This window comes from Neophocaena asiaeorientalis, unplaced genomic scaffold, assembly GCF_003031525.2.
Source record: "Neophocaena asiaeorientalis asiaeorientalis breed wild unplaced genomic scaffold, Neophocaena_asiaeorientalis_V1.1 scaffold77, whole genome shotgun sequence".
Classification (NCBI taxonomy): Eukaryota; Metazoa; Chordata; class Mammalia; order Artiodactyla; family Phocoenidae; genus Neophocaena; species Neophocaena asiaeorientalis.
In genome coordinates, this window is record NW_020174645.1 from 8,626,751 (window position 1) to 8,642,628 (window position 15,878).

A 15,878-nucleotide genomic window follows, 5' to 3' on the forward strand; every position below is an offset into this window, starting at 1 on the left:
AAAAAAAAAGGGGGAAAGTCTGAAATATTGCAAGAATTACCAAAATGTGACGCAGAGACACAAAGCGAGCAAACGCTGTTGGGAAAATGGTGCCGACAGACTTGCCACACACTTTCAATTTGTGAAAGACGCAGTATCTGTGAAGCGCAGTAAAACGAGCTCTGCCTGTTCATCACCTTGCTTTATATTCTTCATAGGATATAGCCAACGTCCCCTGCTCCAATCCTGTTGACTTACTTGCGAACTTGTTTGTCTTTGCCCCATTTTAATGCACATCACTGTCTCTTATTCACTGAGGACAGGAATTTTGTCTACTTCGTGCACTGCTGTGTCTCCAATATATACAATGATGCCTGGTGTATACCTGGTGATTCCTGGTAGTCAATAAATATTTGTTGAAGAAAGTGAATGAGCACAGAAAAACTAAGGAGGGACCAAGAAGAAGTGTCTAACTTCATACAAAAGAAAAAGCTTCTTCCTTTGCCAGAATTCCACCTTTGTCATTTCTCACTGCCCTGCTTCAGCAGTCTACCAAATGCAGCTGGAAAGCAAAGTCTCAGACCTTGGAAACAGGTGCATAGTCTGTACCCTGCTGGGATCTGCTGGGAGAGGGGGCTAATTTATCACTGCTTATTTGTGGTTGCCAGTACCTAACTAAACTTTGCCACGGGTATATCATAGCTTCAGGTTCAACATTTCAGTTGTTTTCATTGCAGAGATGTCTATTTTCCTTAAAAAAACAAACAAAAAAAACCACGTGCAAGAAAAAGTACTGGTGGCTTTGGAGGAAAACATGTCATTGGTTTCAAGAGTCAACCAAGAACTGGGCACACACAGAAGCCCCAGTTGTCAACTTCTGCTCGGAGAAATTTGGGGAGTGAGTGCACAGTGTGCTGCTTAGTGCCACCGAACACCTGGTGGAAGAGGCGAGGAGGAAAGCTGTTAGGTTTTTTTTTTTGTGGTATGCGGGCCTCTCACTGTTGTGGCCCCTCCCATTTTAGAGCGCAGGCTCCGGGCGCGCAGGCTCAGCGGCCATGGCTCACGGGCCCAGCCGCTCCGCGGCATGTGGGATCCTCCAGGACCGGGGCACGAGCCCGCGTCCCCTGCTTGGGCAGGCAGACTCTCAACCACTGCGCCACCAGGGAAGCCCATGATTTTTATTCTTTTCAGCATCATGTTAAATTGGCCATGAAACCAGGAATGGTTCAATTGAATTATAAGGGGGCTGAAGTATTAAATAAAAATCTAGGAGACAGTCAAGGTGCTTGGCTCATTCTAACACCTCCTTTTGGTGTTTTGGGCTAGATTCCAACAGGAGGTGAAGCAGATTTTAAAAACAGTAAGTGGAAAAGACAGTATCTTCTTTGTTAACAATTCACTTCATTTAATACTGGGTGATGGGGCCAAGGGGTGTGCATCTCTTGGAGGGACGATTTCCCCTGGAAAACAGGTGTTCCTTCTGAAGGGGAATCTCTGGTTCCTTAAATGTCAGTGGGATCCAGGAGTGTGGCCAAATACAAAGTTTTACTGTCATTTCTTGCCTTCTTGCTTGTGGCTTTTCTGTCTGGCCCTTTCCACGTTGTCCCTCACATCCAGCACTTGGACAAGCCGAGCCTGTCTGATGAGGATGTTAAATTCTAACCGTGGTAAATGTGTCTGGCACAAAGGACAGACTCAGCTTGCCAACTTGAGGATGGCAGAAAAGCCACTGTCTTTATCACCTTTTCATCACCCCTCTACATCACCCCCTACTGAACCCCTCTAGATTAGTGGAAGTTTCTGCCTTGGTCATTCGGGGGCATGTCCCCAGAGTGCTGGTGAATGTTTAACAACCATCTCTCTGGAGGGACAAGTAAGCCCTGATTTGTACCTTTGGCTGATTTCTGCGCCTAAGTATTCCCACTGTAGCTGATTTTGACCTACCAATATGATGTCAGTGAATGTGGAGCTGGAAGGAGATTTGCAGTAGCCCCCATCATACAGTATTTCCACCACACAGATACTATAGCCAGAAATAACCTCAACTGCACAGCTAGCAGTAAAATGTATGAAATCATTAAGAAATGATGACTTGCCAACATCATTAATCATTAGAGAAATGCAAATCAAAACTACAATGAGATATCATCTCACACCAGTCAGAATGGCCATCATCAAAAAATCTAGAAACAATAAATGCTACGTCTGTCCACTGCCAATCCGGAAATTACTGGAGAATGAATCCCAGTTTCTCTTTCCTGATGAGTCCACCATCAATTTGGATTTTTCAGCTCAAATCTTAAACATCTGTTAAGTATATAGACATCTTCATAATTTTCATGGGGAGAGGAGAATACAGGTGGAGGGCTGAAGAAGGAATAAAGTAAGAAGACACTTGGAACTCCCTTTATGCAGCTGATATTTTCATTAGAAGCTAAAGAGTGTTGGGGAACCCAAACACTTCCACCCACCACCTTGCCAGGCCCTAAACTCCATGAGAACAGAAGCTCCTTTGTTCGGGACCTCACCCTACATATCTCTTCATCTGACTGTTGATTCATATCCTTCAATATCCTTTGTAATAAACTGGTAATCTAGTGATTATACAGGTTTCCTGAGTTCTGTGAGCCACTCTAGCAAATTAAATCCACAGAAGGGGTTGTGGGAACCTCTGATTTACAGCCAGTGGGTCAGAAGCATGAGTAACAACCTAGGCCTGAAATTGTCGTCTGAAGTGGAGGGGAGTCTTGTGGGACTGTGCCCTTAACCTTTGGAATCTGATACCACCTCTGGGGTAGGCAGCGTCAGAACTGAGTTGAATGATAGGACACTCAGCTGGTGTCAGAGAATAGATTGATGTGGGAGAAAACAACACACACACTGGAACTGGTGACCAGCATCCCTAACCATCCCACCAATAATGATAACCAAAGATGACTCCAGACATTGCCAAATGTCTCCTCATGGGAAGGGGGGAAGGGAAGAGAATCGCCCGCAATTGAGAACCACATGTCTTTCGGGATTTAGCAGGTTACTAAGGAAGTAAAGGAAGAGACTAACCTGGGTCTGCGTGGACCAGGGAATCTATTCAGACCTAACAATCAGTGCTGCAGATTGAACAGAGCTGCGAGCTAGTGGCAGGAGCAGGAGGGTGGCTGGAGGGCTGTGAGCCTCCTGACGGAAATGCCATGAAATGCCAAAGCCAGTGCTATAGGAACAGAGAAGGCTTAAACTGTGGCAAAGTAAGACTCAAGGGGAAAGTGAGAAGTATTTAAATAATACCCTGAATTTGTTAATGTTGCCCAGAGTATTTTTTCCATCTTACTGGGTCCTTACAAGGTCCATGCAAGGAGGAAAAGGGCAAATATTGCTCTCCTTGTAAGAAGAAGAAAAAAAAAAAAAGAAATGATGAGTTGAGAGTATTTATCACCTTTGTTTTAATATAATGTATTTAACTGTAAGTTTATATAAGTTAATTTTTAACAATAGCTGCGTTTAATAATTGGCTTGCAAATTTCCTGGAACTTTAGCGAATCAGTTCTGGTTACAAGCTGGCTCACCACTGCTTGCTGCCCTCCCTGGACTGGGTTGAGTCTTGGTATCTGGAACCTACATAGATCAAGGCATGTATTGGTACTTGTAGTTATCAGCTCTCAGTCTACAGTATAAATTATCATGGAAATGCTCATTTCCTAGGCTCTAGAGATTCTGCTATGTATTGAAGGCTGATTAGAATCATCGACCTCCAGGTTGGGAACACTCAGCTGGTAAGAACTGACATGGTCATAATGGCTGTGTACGGCCAGTGTCTGTTCTGACTGGTGGCCATGACATACAGATGGAACCTCACCTCTGATGCAATTTCCCTGCTGTACCATTTCTTCTGAAGCCTGGAAGATTCCCTCTGAAAGCTGGAATGTCCTTCAGGCATGAGTGCGGAGCAGAGTACAAATCCCCGCTGGGAGGTGCACCCTCAGCTGTGCAACCCTCTTCCTTTGCTGCCTGCCCAGATGCTGCCCCACTCAGGTAACTCTGGCCTCCTGACACTACCTCTCACCAGTCCCTGGGGCTCCCAAGTTCCCAAGGCATCAGCCTCAAAAGCCCTCTAACCTGGGTTCAAACACTGTAGAGGCCAATGTGTCCACAACTAACAGCGGGGTCGCTGTGCGGATCACCTGTTGATTTTCAGGGACAAGTTCACATGCCGTCTCTGAGCTCTGCTCGGCTTGAAACTCCGAGACTGAGCCCCATCATCCCCCCTTGAGCTGGGGACATTCTCTGCAGGATTATTCCTATTATGTTAGTCTGATGCGGCTGTCATCACAGAATGGGTGGTCTCAACAACAGACATTTATTTTCTCCTAGTTCTGGAGGCAAGAAGCCCAAGATCAAGGTGCCTCTCCTTGGCTTGCAGATGGCATCTTCTAGCTGTGTCCTTACCTGGCCCTTTCTCTGTGTGTGCACATTCCTGGCATCCTTTCCTCTTCTTATGAGAGCACCAATCCTATTGGATTAGGTCCCACCTTTCGCACCTCACTTAACCTTAATTACCTCTTCAGTGGCCCTCTCTGCAAATACAATCACGTTGAGGGTTGGGGCTTTGACATACGGATTTTGGGGGGACACAGTTCAATCTGTAACAACTACTGAGCACTTGAAATGTGGTTGGTCTAAACTGATATATGTTCTAAGTGCAACATACACTGTGGATTTTCACCATTCATCATTTTTCATCACATGTTCAAAACAGACTATAAAGTATCTCATTAATACCTTTTTATATTGATTCCATGTCAAGTGACAATACTTCGGATCTATTTGGCTAAATAAAATATATTATTAGAATGACTTTCACTTGTTTTTTTTCCCACTTTTTTTTTTAGTGTGGCTACTGAAAAAATTTAAATTACACGAACAGCTCACATTATGTTTCTGCTGGACACTGGGTGTCCAGAGACCCTCTCAGAGCCGATGCAGCCACCCTTCCTGTGGTCGGTGGGGAAATATTGTTCTCTGGGGCCCTATTCTGATGCCCCCGTTAGCCTCCTTCATCCCTTTCCTTCTCCCCCGTTTCAAAAGCCCACACCTTCCTGCCTCTTCTTGAGCTGTCACCCGTTCCGTCAAAGCCGTGTGGGGAGGAGATGCAGGTGTGCAGTGAAGGAAGAGCTTCCAGACCATGGAGGTGAGGAAGGAAGCATCTTGCTGTGATTCTTACCAGGGTCTGGCTCGTGAGATAAGCAGACCCTCCGCGCTGCCTGTATGACCCCCGCTTAGCGTGTCTCTTACGTGTTCTGTGTTAAAAGAATCTCCATCTCTTACTCCGCCTTCAGTTGTTTGGCCAAAAGCCCCATTTATGACCCCACCTTGAGGAGAAAGAAATCCTTCCTCACGCCAAGAGATGACAAAAATATGATCCTATACCTCAGTTTGCTCACGCTATCACGCTAAGGAGGAAGGACTTGATGGGGTGGAAAAAGATATGAATGGCATTGTCTTCAAGGCGACGGCACTTTTATGCATTATCTCACCCAGTCCTTCTAACAACCTCATACTATATTCACTTTACAGTTTAGGAAACAGAGACTCAGGGAGGTTAAGTAACTCTTCCAGTGTCGCCAGCTGGCAGGTAGCAGTATTTGAGACCAGGTCGATCTGACTCTCGGCTACCACACTGTGGGCATGCAGTAAAACGGGAAGAGTCTTCTGGAGCATAAGGGAACTCTCTTGAGTTGGATTCAGTCCAAGAAAGGAAAGCAGAGGGAATTCTAGGCATGGGACTGCCCTGAGCAAGAATGGGTAGGGCGGTCTGGTGCAGGTACTCCCTGAAGAGTCCAACCAAGAAATGGGTCTCATCCCCAGCCCTTACAGGGCTACCCTCCTGCAAATCTCCTGCTTAATGTTCAGCGTTGAGGGGCACTGAGACTCGGCAAAGACTCACAGGCATCACCCCATAGCCTGCTTGTCCCTATCGGGCTGTCTGTGGGTCATTCGGTGCAGGGCTCACTCACCGGCTTCGCGTAAGGTCTTTCTTGAGGTTTATTATATTCTTCTCCATATACTTGATGCTCCTCATTGGTTTGTCTGGGACCTGAGGGAAGTCAAGAAGTGAAAGAAGTGTTAGTACAACTGTGCCAAGCGGAGCCAGGCCGCAGGGGGCTCATGCACTCACGTGAGATGTCTGATCAGCTTGGAGGGGTCCTTACGCAGCACAGCGTCCTTTCTTCCACCAAAAGAGAGGCCTTGTGGCACGCTGGTGACAGCAAGGGCTTTGGAGACGGACGAACCTGAACTCTGATCCTCATTCTGTCTGGTGACCGCCTGCGTGACCTTGGACAAATTACTCAACATCTCTGGGCCCTAATTTCTTCAGCAGAAGAAGAGGGGAATAATTCCTACTTTGTTGTGATGATTAAATTAATCGCTAAATTCCTGACTCATGGCAATCGTCGGAAAGATGGAAGCTTCTATTATGAGCATTAGACTCAAAGTAAAGCAAAAAATTAAATGCTGATAATCATCGTTGTAAAGCGGCCCAGGTACCTGATTTAGAGAGCTTGAATTCTGTCAATATAAAGATGCAAATGTACTTTCCCCCCGCCCTCACCGCTCCGCTAGCAGGATTTTAGGAGTGAATTATCCAGGTAATTGTTCATGGGTTCTTCTTTCCCTCTTCTCTATTCATTTGCCTTTCTTAGCCATCAGGGAAACCTCACAAGACTTAAATTTATTACTCAGAGGTGGCTATCAGGTCAATATAAAGAAGAGAGTTAAATTAACTATACTGGAATATAAAAGTCACTTTTCTCAGCTACCAATTTGGTGAACAATAGCAAGACTATTATCTGGATTATCGTGTCGTGAAATTAATTCCTGCAATATTGTTTTTTTTTTTAAATGAAAGGAAGTGACAAGAAATTATGAGAAAATGGATGCTTTCAAATGAAACTGTGGGAGAACACACTGCAATGACTTTTCTGAAGGGCACTTCCTCAACGCATACCAAATGTTGCAAAAGCACGCTTGCCCTTGGTCTAATGCTGCTGCTTCTGTCAAGCATCCTATGGGAACGTCCCTGCGTGGGCACAGAGGTTCATATCAACAAAACTGCTAAGATGCTGCTTGTGAGAACAAACTCTTGGAAATCACAGCTTCACAGGAGAAGACAGGTTCGATAATCAGGGTGCCTCTAAACGACAGAATACTAGGCAGCAAATAAATGCAACGACAATATAACGATCTAAGCCGAGAGGTGCTGGAGGAGTTCTCCGAGAGAGAAGACGTGTTACAAAGTAATAGGTATTGCACGATTCTTTGTTTTTGAAAAATGATCTGTTTGAATGTATACATATCAAAAGATATGATAAGCTCCCCCCCACCCACCATGCAGTGATTCTCTACGGGGGTGGGATTATAGCAGATTTTATTACTTTTTCTTAGTTTACGTGACTTTCCCATTGCTCTGCAGTAAATATGAATCAGTTGTGTAATAAACGAAAAGAAAAGATTTTAAAAAAATAAGTGGCAAGTGAAGTCTGCCCGTGGCTGATCAGTGGTACTGCACTGAGAGTGTTTTCTGAAGGCACAGTGAGGACAGTTCAGCTGCTCACTAACAGAAATCACAGTAATACGGACGTGTGGGAGGAGGTGTGCTGTTTTCTCAGCAGCCGTCATCACCCACTTTCTCTGCAAATGAAATTGGGCTGTGGTGCCTGCTGCTCTGGGCCTTTTGAGTGGACTGTGGAAGGCAGGGGATGTAGCTGTATCAAAGTTGAATGATGTCTGGATGGATCTGGAGATTGTCATACTGAGTGGAGTAAGTCAGAGAAAGACAATTATCGTAGCTATCGCTTATATGTGGAATCTAAGAAAAATGGTACGAATGAACTTATTTACAAAACAGAAATAGAGCCACGGATGTAGAACACAAACTTATGGTTACTAGGGGGGAAGGTGGGGGTGGGAGAAGGGATAAACTGGGAGTTTGGGACTGACATATACACACTACTATATATAAAATAGATAAACAATAAGAGACTACTGTACAGCACAGGGAATTCTACTCAGTACTCTGTAATGGCTTATATTGGAAGAAAATCTTAAAAAGAGTGGATATATGTGTATGCATAACTGATTCACTTTGCTATAAGGCAGAAGCTAACACAACATGGTAAATCAACTCTACTCCCATAAATTTTTTTTTTAAATTGAATGACGTCTGTAGTGGGGTGGTGAGGATAGAGAGTGGGGTCTGGGGTGCAGGGAAGGGACTGTTACTAGCCTGCCTGATTCTCAGCCACTTTTCTCCTGGGTCACCCAGTACGTGTCCTGTACCAAGTAGCTCGGGTTAGAGGTGGAGAATCTACGGCAAGACCCCAGAGTACCCCGTCTTGTTCACTAAATAAAGCATACGGAATACCAGAAAAGCACCTGGGATAGCCTTGAATAAGCTCACCTAGACATGAAACAATAAAATCATTTATAAACTTTATCTCTTTAGCTATCACTAGGAATGACTTGTAGGTAATATTATCAAGCTTATCCCAATACACCAGGGTGTTTCAACCCCTTGGCTGAAAATTGATGGCAAATCTATCAGTTTTCATCTTGAGGGATGGTGAAGTGGGTGGAGAGACAGTCCTCCAAGGAGGCATATGAGGATCTCTGGGAGTACTTTTTAAAACTTCTGCATAATGGACACTGGCTTTTCTCACACTCCCAGTATCCCTTCTCCCTCCCTCTTGATACTGGTTGGTCCCCTGGTTAGACTTCCTGCCCCTCAGAAAATACTTATGGTACCAGCAACAGGGTGGCCCTAAATGGCTGAAGCCAAACAGCAGAGCCCACCTCTCATCACAGTGACTGGTTGAGGGATGGTCATGTGACATAATTTGGGCTAATGAGATACAAGCAGACTTTTGCCGGGAGCTTCTAAAAAGCACGATTCCTAGATCTAAGGAACCATAGGCAAAGAAGTTCTCTTTCCTCATAGACTATGAACAGAGAAGCAGACACCTGTGAGGTTTGCTGGCAGCCATTTTGTGCCTAAGAGGGAGCCACCCTCCAGCTGAAGAAGATAAGGGGGGAAGGCGGAGAGGACAAAGAAAAACTCTTCCCGTGGTACCTTGTTGAACTGAACAAGTTACAGTAGAACCTGGACTTTTCACGAACATTTCCTTTATTATTTCAATCAGTTTGAATTGGCTTTCTTTTTCCTTACAACCACAAGATTTCTCTCTGAAACAGCTTCCTCCCTTGAGTGTGTCAAGGCAGCAACAGATCAAGAATTATTGCAACTAGTTCTCTTCCCCCTCTTGGGGATTAAGATCAGATGACCCCTATGCTGGTGCATTTTGCAGTGAAAGCGATGAGATTGGCCATGTTGAGATCAAACATTTGAAATGAGGGTTGTCTCTTTTTAATGCCTCTTTTTTTTTTTTTTTTTGAGCAGCCAATTAATTCCTTCTTTCAGAACCAAAGCAACTTTCAGAGATGTTGTGATGAAAACACTTACGAACAAAGACAAAATAAACACACTCAAACCTCCTTGCTATAATTTGAAAATCCACGACTGAAATGCTGCTTGATGTCAGCTGTGTACCCATCACTCTCCCAAATGTCTCAGGTTTCACCCCCTTCATGAAGCAACTATGATTCTGTCTAAATTTCAAGCATTTTCCCTGAAATCTCACCTAATGATAGTTGCCCATGCACCAGGGATTCACACTGTTGTAAAAGAGTGAGTTTGTATAGACTGGGATCGGTGCTGAACAACTTATAGCAGCAAAGCCAAATTGTGTCCTCAACTTGACCTAAGACTTGAGCAGGAGAAGATCCACTCCACAAGTGCTGAAATTATGGCAGCATTTCAATGGATTCTCAGGAAACCATTTTCATTGTGACCATTGTTTAATGACAACTGAAATAAGCCACTAGTAATAACTGGCATTGAATGAGGGAGTGCCAGTTGTCAGGATATTTACGAACACACTTTGATCTGAGCACAATGAAAAGTTTACGAAGCATCCAAGAATCACTATCTCTACAAACTTTCTAAAGGAAAGTTTCACCATATGTATGACAAGCCTTAAAAATACATATTCTTTTCCTCTAGCAAATCTGCTTCTATCCAACGAAATTATGCAGCAAGGATGAAAAGATTTATCCACGAGGATATCTACCACAGCAGTGTGAGTAACAGTGAAAAACATCTAAATGTCCAGCAACAGGCATTGGGGCAATAAATTGTGGTCTATCCAGACAATGGTATATGATGATTTGAATTTGGTGCTACTATTTAATGTCGCTGTAGATGTAGACTCACTGATTTGGAAAGGAGTATAATTTCAAGGGAAGATGCATGTCACAAATATAAAGAACTAAGATCATAGAAAATTTTAAGATATATATTCATAAAAATTTATAGACATTCCTAAAAAATGTATATAAACTGATACAAATTATGTTTTAAAATACTGACATATGGCAAGGTATATATGTAATAATATAACAAGCTGGAAGTAAATATAACAAATTGTTATCTCAGGTTTGAACTGTAGGTAAATAATAATTTTTTATTTTGGTTATTTTTTTCTGATTTTAAAATAATTTACTTATACTGTCTAATAATAAGATAATAGTGATTTTCATATTTGTAAAGCAATTCTAACTCTATCAACATAAGCAAAATATAAGTTTTTAATGTTGGTCTGGAATGATGTAATTTAAAAGTATATTTTGGGCACAAAGGAACTTATCTACAAAACAGAAATAGACTTACAGATATAGAAATCAAGCTTACAGTTACCAGGGGTAAGCAGGGGGAGGGTAAACTGGGAGATATACACACGCCTATATATAAAACAGATAAATAATAAGGACCTACTGTACAGCACAGGGAACTCTACTCAATACTCTGTAATGGCCTATGTGAGAAAAGCATCTGAAAAAAAAATGGATATACTTATATGTATAACTGATTCACTTTGCTATATACCTGAAACTAACACAACATTGTAAATCAACTATACTCCAATAAAAATTTCTTTTTAAAAAGTATATTTTGGGCTTCCCTGGTGGCGCAGTGGTTGAGAGTCCGCCTGCCGATGCAGGGGACACAGATTCGTGCCCCGGTCCGGGAGGATCCCACATGCCGCGGAGCGGCTGGGCCCGTGAGCCATGGCCGCTGAGCCTGCGCGTCCAGAGCCTGTGCTCCGCAACGGGAGAGGCCACAACGGTGAGAGGCCCGCTAACCGCGAAAAAAAAAAAGTATATTTTAACACACTCTATCAGGCGGGGTACTGGCAGGAAGTCAGAGCTCATGCAAGATAGTTCAAGAGAGGGACTTTAATATAGGGGCGCAGTTACAAAGGTGTCAGAAGAGCTGAAAGCCAAGTAAGTGAGGGCAAGACATACTAGAGATTTAACAAAAGGAGGAAGTGTGCACCCCCTCCAGGGCTGGAAGGACAAAGGGAAGAGGAAGCCTTCAAAAGCCCTAGAATTCGGCCACCTGGCAGAAGCTGGACTCACGGAAGACACGTAGTCTCAGTCGGAGGTGCCACCAGAAACTGAGAAAAGGGGAGAAATATGCAGATCTCTCTCTCTCCCCGCCTCCCTCTCCCCACCCCCACCCCAATTTCCTGCTCCACCTCCTATTGGCCAAACCTACCGCGAAGCCAGCTGGCAAGGGTGCCAGGGAAATGTAGTTTGCAAGGATCAACTCCCTGTGGGGAGCGGGAAATGGAAATGAGGGCCCAAAACAAACGGTTATGTTATAGCTTATGCAAATGCCTTGGCTCCAGGTGCTGACCAGCTACTTTTAGACCATAAAGCTGGTTCTCCCTTTAATCAAGGACCTCTTTGCAGATGATAATTTTGTAATCCCTTACCTTTTGATCCTAAACCTGACACTCCCAGAATTTCCATGGCTTAGATGCATATCCAGAATTAGGATCATTCTCTCTCTCAAAATCATTATCAAAATCCATGTTTCTAGGAAACGCAGAACCCTCCTACTTCTCCCAGTTTCTTTCCCCAGGAAGTACTGTATATTCCAGATCTTCAGAGACCACCTCCTCTTGCATCAAAACTCGTGTGTTCTAAGTCTCACACTTTTTAGACCCTTATCGTTGATAAACAAACTAATGCTAAATCTTTCCTCCCTACTGACACTGATTAAGGTGACTCCGTACCCAAGTAACACATTTGCAATACAACTCTACTTTTAAGATTATCATCTGGTTATGAAACTAATTAATGGATATCAGGAAAAGATTTTAAAATTAGGAGAAAATAAAAGCCAAGTATAATCCCATCACCATCTCTTTGGATGTCCTTTGTTTCACTTTCTGTGACTACTCCCAGCCGGATTTCATAAAAGCAATCCTGAGAGACTTGATTTTAATTGTCTTTGCTTCCTTGGGTGCGCCATTGGTCTTAAGAGCCTTCGGTTCTTCCATTGCTTTGCAGAGTGTGGGCGATGCCTCCATTCTTTGTTTCCTGGAAAACCAGGTCGACTCTCTGCCCTGTCCCTTTCTACATACATCACGTGTCCTTTCTCTCATCTGCAAATGGGTCTTTGAGAGCAGGACTGTGAGAAATGCCGCATGACATCCGGTAATGTGTCAGGTTAAAAGATGACAAATGTTGGAGGGGGAGGTGAGAGCAGAGACTCACAGTGGAGCCTTAGGTGGGGAAGGTTCTTGGGCAGGTACACTCACATTTCATATCCATGTACTGGGACTGTTTAAATAGCAGCATTTGGAAGTGATTTGGTTTAACCTGACAGCTGAGAAGTGGGAGGTGACAGGCATGAATGTAAAGAGTTTTGTTGTCTGAAAGGCCCAGGGTGGAGTCCTAATTCTGTCGCTTCGGTGTTGGGTAACTTTGGGCCTGTGAAAAGGACCTAATGCTGCCTACGTAACATTATCATTCACCTATGTGCCACACAGGATCCTAAGTGTGTTCCCATTTGAAATACGTGATTCTACTTAGTCCTCGCCGCACTATTATTCTTCCCATAGAGGAGCAAACTGAGGCTTTGAAAGGAGAAAACAACACGCTATTAAGTGGCAAAGTCTGGAATTGAAATCATCTCAAGTAACATCAAAACATACGTCTTGTTTGGGGTTGTTGTTTTTTTTTTTGTCTCTTTTATAAGTTTCAGGTGTACAGGAGCATTATAATTCAACATCTGTATACCCTACAAAGTGATCACCACTGCAAGTCTAACTGCCATCCACCACCATAGAGTTGACCCCTTCACCTGTGTTACCCACCTCCCCAAGCACCTTCCCCTCTGGTAACCACTAATCTGTTCTCTTTATGTGTTTGTTTTTGTTTGCCTTGTTTTTTTGGATTCCACATTTGAGTGAAATCACACAGACTTACTTCACTTAGCACAGTACCTTTAAGGCCCATCCACCTTGTGGCAAATGGCTGGATTTCATCCTTTTTATGGCTGAGTAGTATCCCATTATACATATATACCACATCTTCTTCATTCATGCATCTATCAGTGGCCACTTAGATTGTTCCCATATCTTGGCTATTGAAGTGGAATATTGGGGTCTCATACTCTTAACTTTTTGAGGACTCTCCATACTGCTTTCCAGAGTGCCTGCACCAATTTACAGTCCCATCAGCAGTGCACAAGGTTTCCCTTTTCTCCACACTCTCCGATTCTTGTCTTTTTGATCATAACCATTCTAACAGGTGTGAGGTGATAGCTCATTGTGGCTTTGATTTGCGTTTCGCTGATGATTAGAGATGCTGAGCATCTTTTCAGGTACCTGTTGGCCATCAGGGTATGTCTTCTTTAGAAAAATGTCTATTCAGATCCTCTGCCCACTTTTTAATCAGGTTTCGCTGCTGCTGTTGTTTTTGAAAAGCATGTGTTCTCAACCACTACTGCATTTTGCCCCCAGTTTTGACTAGCAGGGGCTAAACAAGGGACAGTTGCTAGCTATTAATTTCCAGATAGTACCTCCAAAGCTTGCCCACTGAGTTTTGTTAGATTTTGTCATAAAAAATTTTATATGGCAGAAAATCAGAATGATTTTGTTGAAGGTCAAGACCAGAGAGGCAATCTTTGAAATGTCTGCTGTTCTCTTGTCTTTTATGAAAGAATGTTCCAAATCCATCTTTGTTACTTCTTAAAATGTGATCTACTTCCTCAAATCAGATTAAGATGGAAATGAATTCCTGCTAAACGTACTTGGGCTGATACAGATGTCAGCTGGCGATGCTCTGTCAAGTGGTGAGGCGGGGGAAGGGAGGCCATTGGAAAGGAGAACACTGAGGAACAGGCAAGATGATTCGCAAATTTTAGACTTATTATGGACAAGCTGTAAAGAACGGAGAGGCAGAGAGCGGGTAGGGTCCATGGGAAGACGTACACGTGAGTCCAGAGACCTTAGCTTGCATGCTGATATTTAAGCTTTGGTGGTTTTATGATGGTGATAGACACTTTCCTTTGGGGAGAGTGAACGTTTTTGTCGTAAGGGTATAAGGCAGGTACCTACCTATGTAGGGATAACCCTGAACTAGTGACCTCATCCACACGCAGACCTTCCAATTAAAATATGAAATGAGCTATTGAATTCTTTAAAGACTCTCTTCGATAAAGGCAAGGTGCATCCTTTAGGGAGTATTTATTATTTTTGAGATATAACTGACATACTAAGTTTCAGACGTACAACATAATGATTTGATATTTGTAGAGTACACTGGAAAATGTTCACCGCAATAAACCTAGTTGACACCGTCACCTTACATAGTTACAGGATATTCTTCTTGGATAAGAACTTTTAAGATGGACTCTCGTCACAACTCTCAAATATGTAATACAGTACTACGAACTACAGTCGCCATGCTGTATAGTCATTCTGCAAAGTAAATGACCTGAACTCTTAAAAAAATGTCAACATACGCATCATCTGGGGCCTCTGGGAAGCAAGCACTGAGACAGGAGTACAAGAGGCTTACTGAGGGTGAGAAAGAGAAAAGAAGGAGAGAGGAAGATTGGGCAGAGGGAGCCTCAGGCCACAATGGGGATCTCATGAAGTCTCGGCCAATGCAACGGGGAGCTCCTGAGCGAAGCTGACCCATGATGGGACTCCAAGCGTAGGGCAGAAACGGCTCATTGACTGGGGGCTGCTGCGTTGATCCTGGCCTTGGCATGAAAGCTGCAGTGGATCCTGAAAGCACCACCCATTTTATAAAAAGAGAAATGGAAGCAACGAGGAAACCATTCAAGGTCGCATAGCTGGTCAGCTGGCAGAGTCAAGACTAGAAGGCTGGTGCGATTGTTAATTTTGTGTGTCAACTAGACTGGGCCGTGGACTGTGCAGGTATTTGGCCAAACATTATTCTGGGTGTTTCTGTGAGGATGCTTTTGGATGAGTTTAACATTTAACCTGATAGACTGAGTAGAGCAGACTGCCCTCTCTCATGAGGATGGGCCTCATCCAATCAGCTGAAGGCCTACATAGAATAAAAGGCTGACCGCCCCCAGCAAGAGGGAGCTTCTTTAGCGTGACTGCCTTCCAGCTGGGACGTCAGGTTTTTTTTCAGCCTTCAGACTCAATCTGAAACATCGGCTCTTCCTGTGTCTTGAGCTTGGAGGCTTTTGGACTAGAACTTACTCCATCAGCTCTCCTGGTCCTTAGGCCTTTGGAACTATACCACCAGCTCTCCTGGGTCTCCAGTTTGCCCAACTGCAGATCTTGGGACTTGTCAGCCTCCATAAGCACGTGAACTAATTCCTTATAATAGATCTCTGTATCTGTATCTATACTTAAATGCATCCCATGAGTTCTGTTTCTCTGAAGAACTCTGCCTAACACACCCAGTCTCCTTGAGAAGGAAGACGAGTGTGAAGATGGATACTGGAGAAGCACACA

The 15,878-nt window shown here is 43.7% G+C and overlaps 1 protein-coding gene across 1 annotated transcript in view; it reads right to left on the reverse strand.

The window, feature by feature from the left end:
- CCDC60 (coiled-coil domain containing 60) overlaps positions 1-15,878 on the reverse strand; it is a 132,101-nt gene that overhangs the window by 84,965 nt on the left and 31,258 nt on the right. Inside the window, exon 4 of the mRNA XM_024758473.1 lies at positions 5,988-6,067. Within this exon, the coding sequence (XP_024614241.1) occupies positions 5,988-6,067 (80 nt within the window). The remainder of the gene's footprint in view (positions 1-5,987; positions 6,068-15,878) is intronic.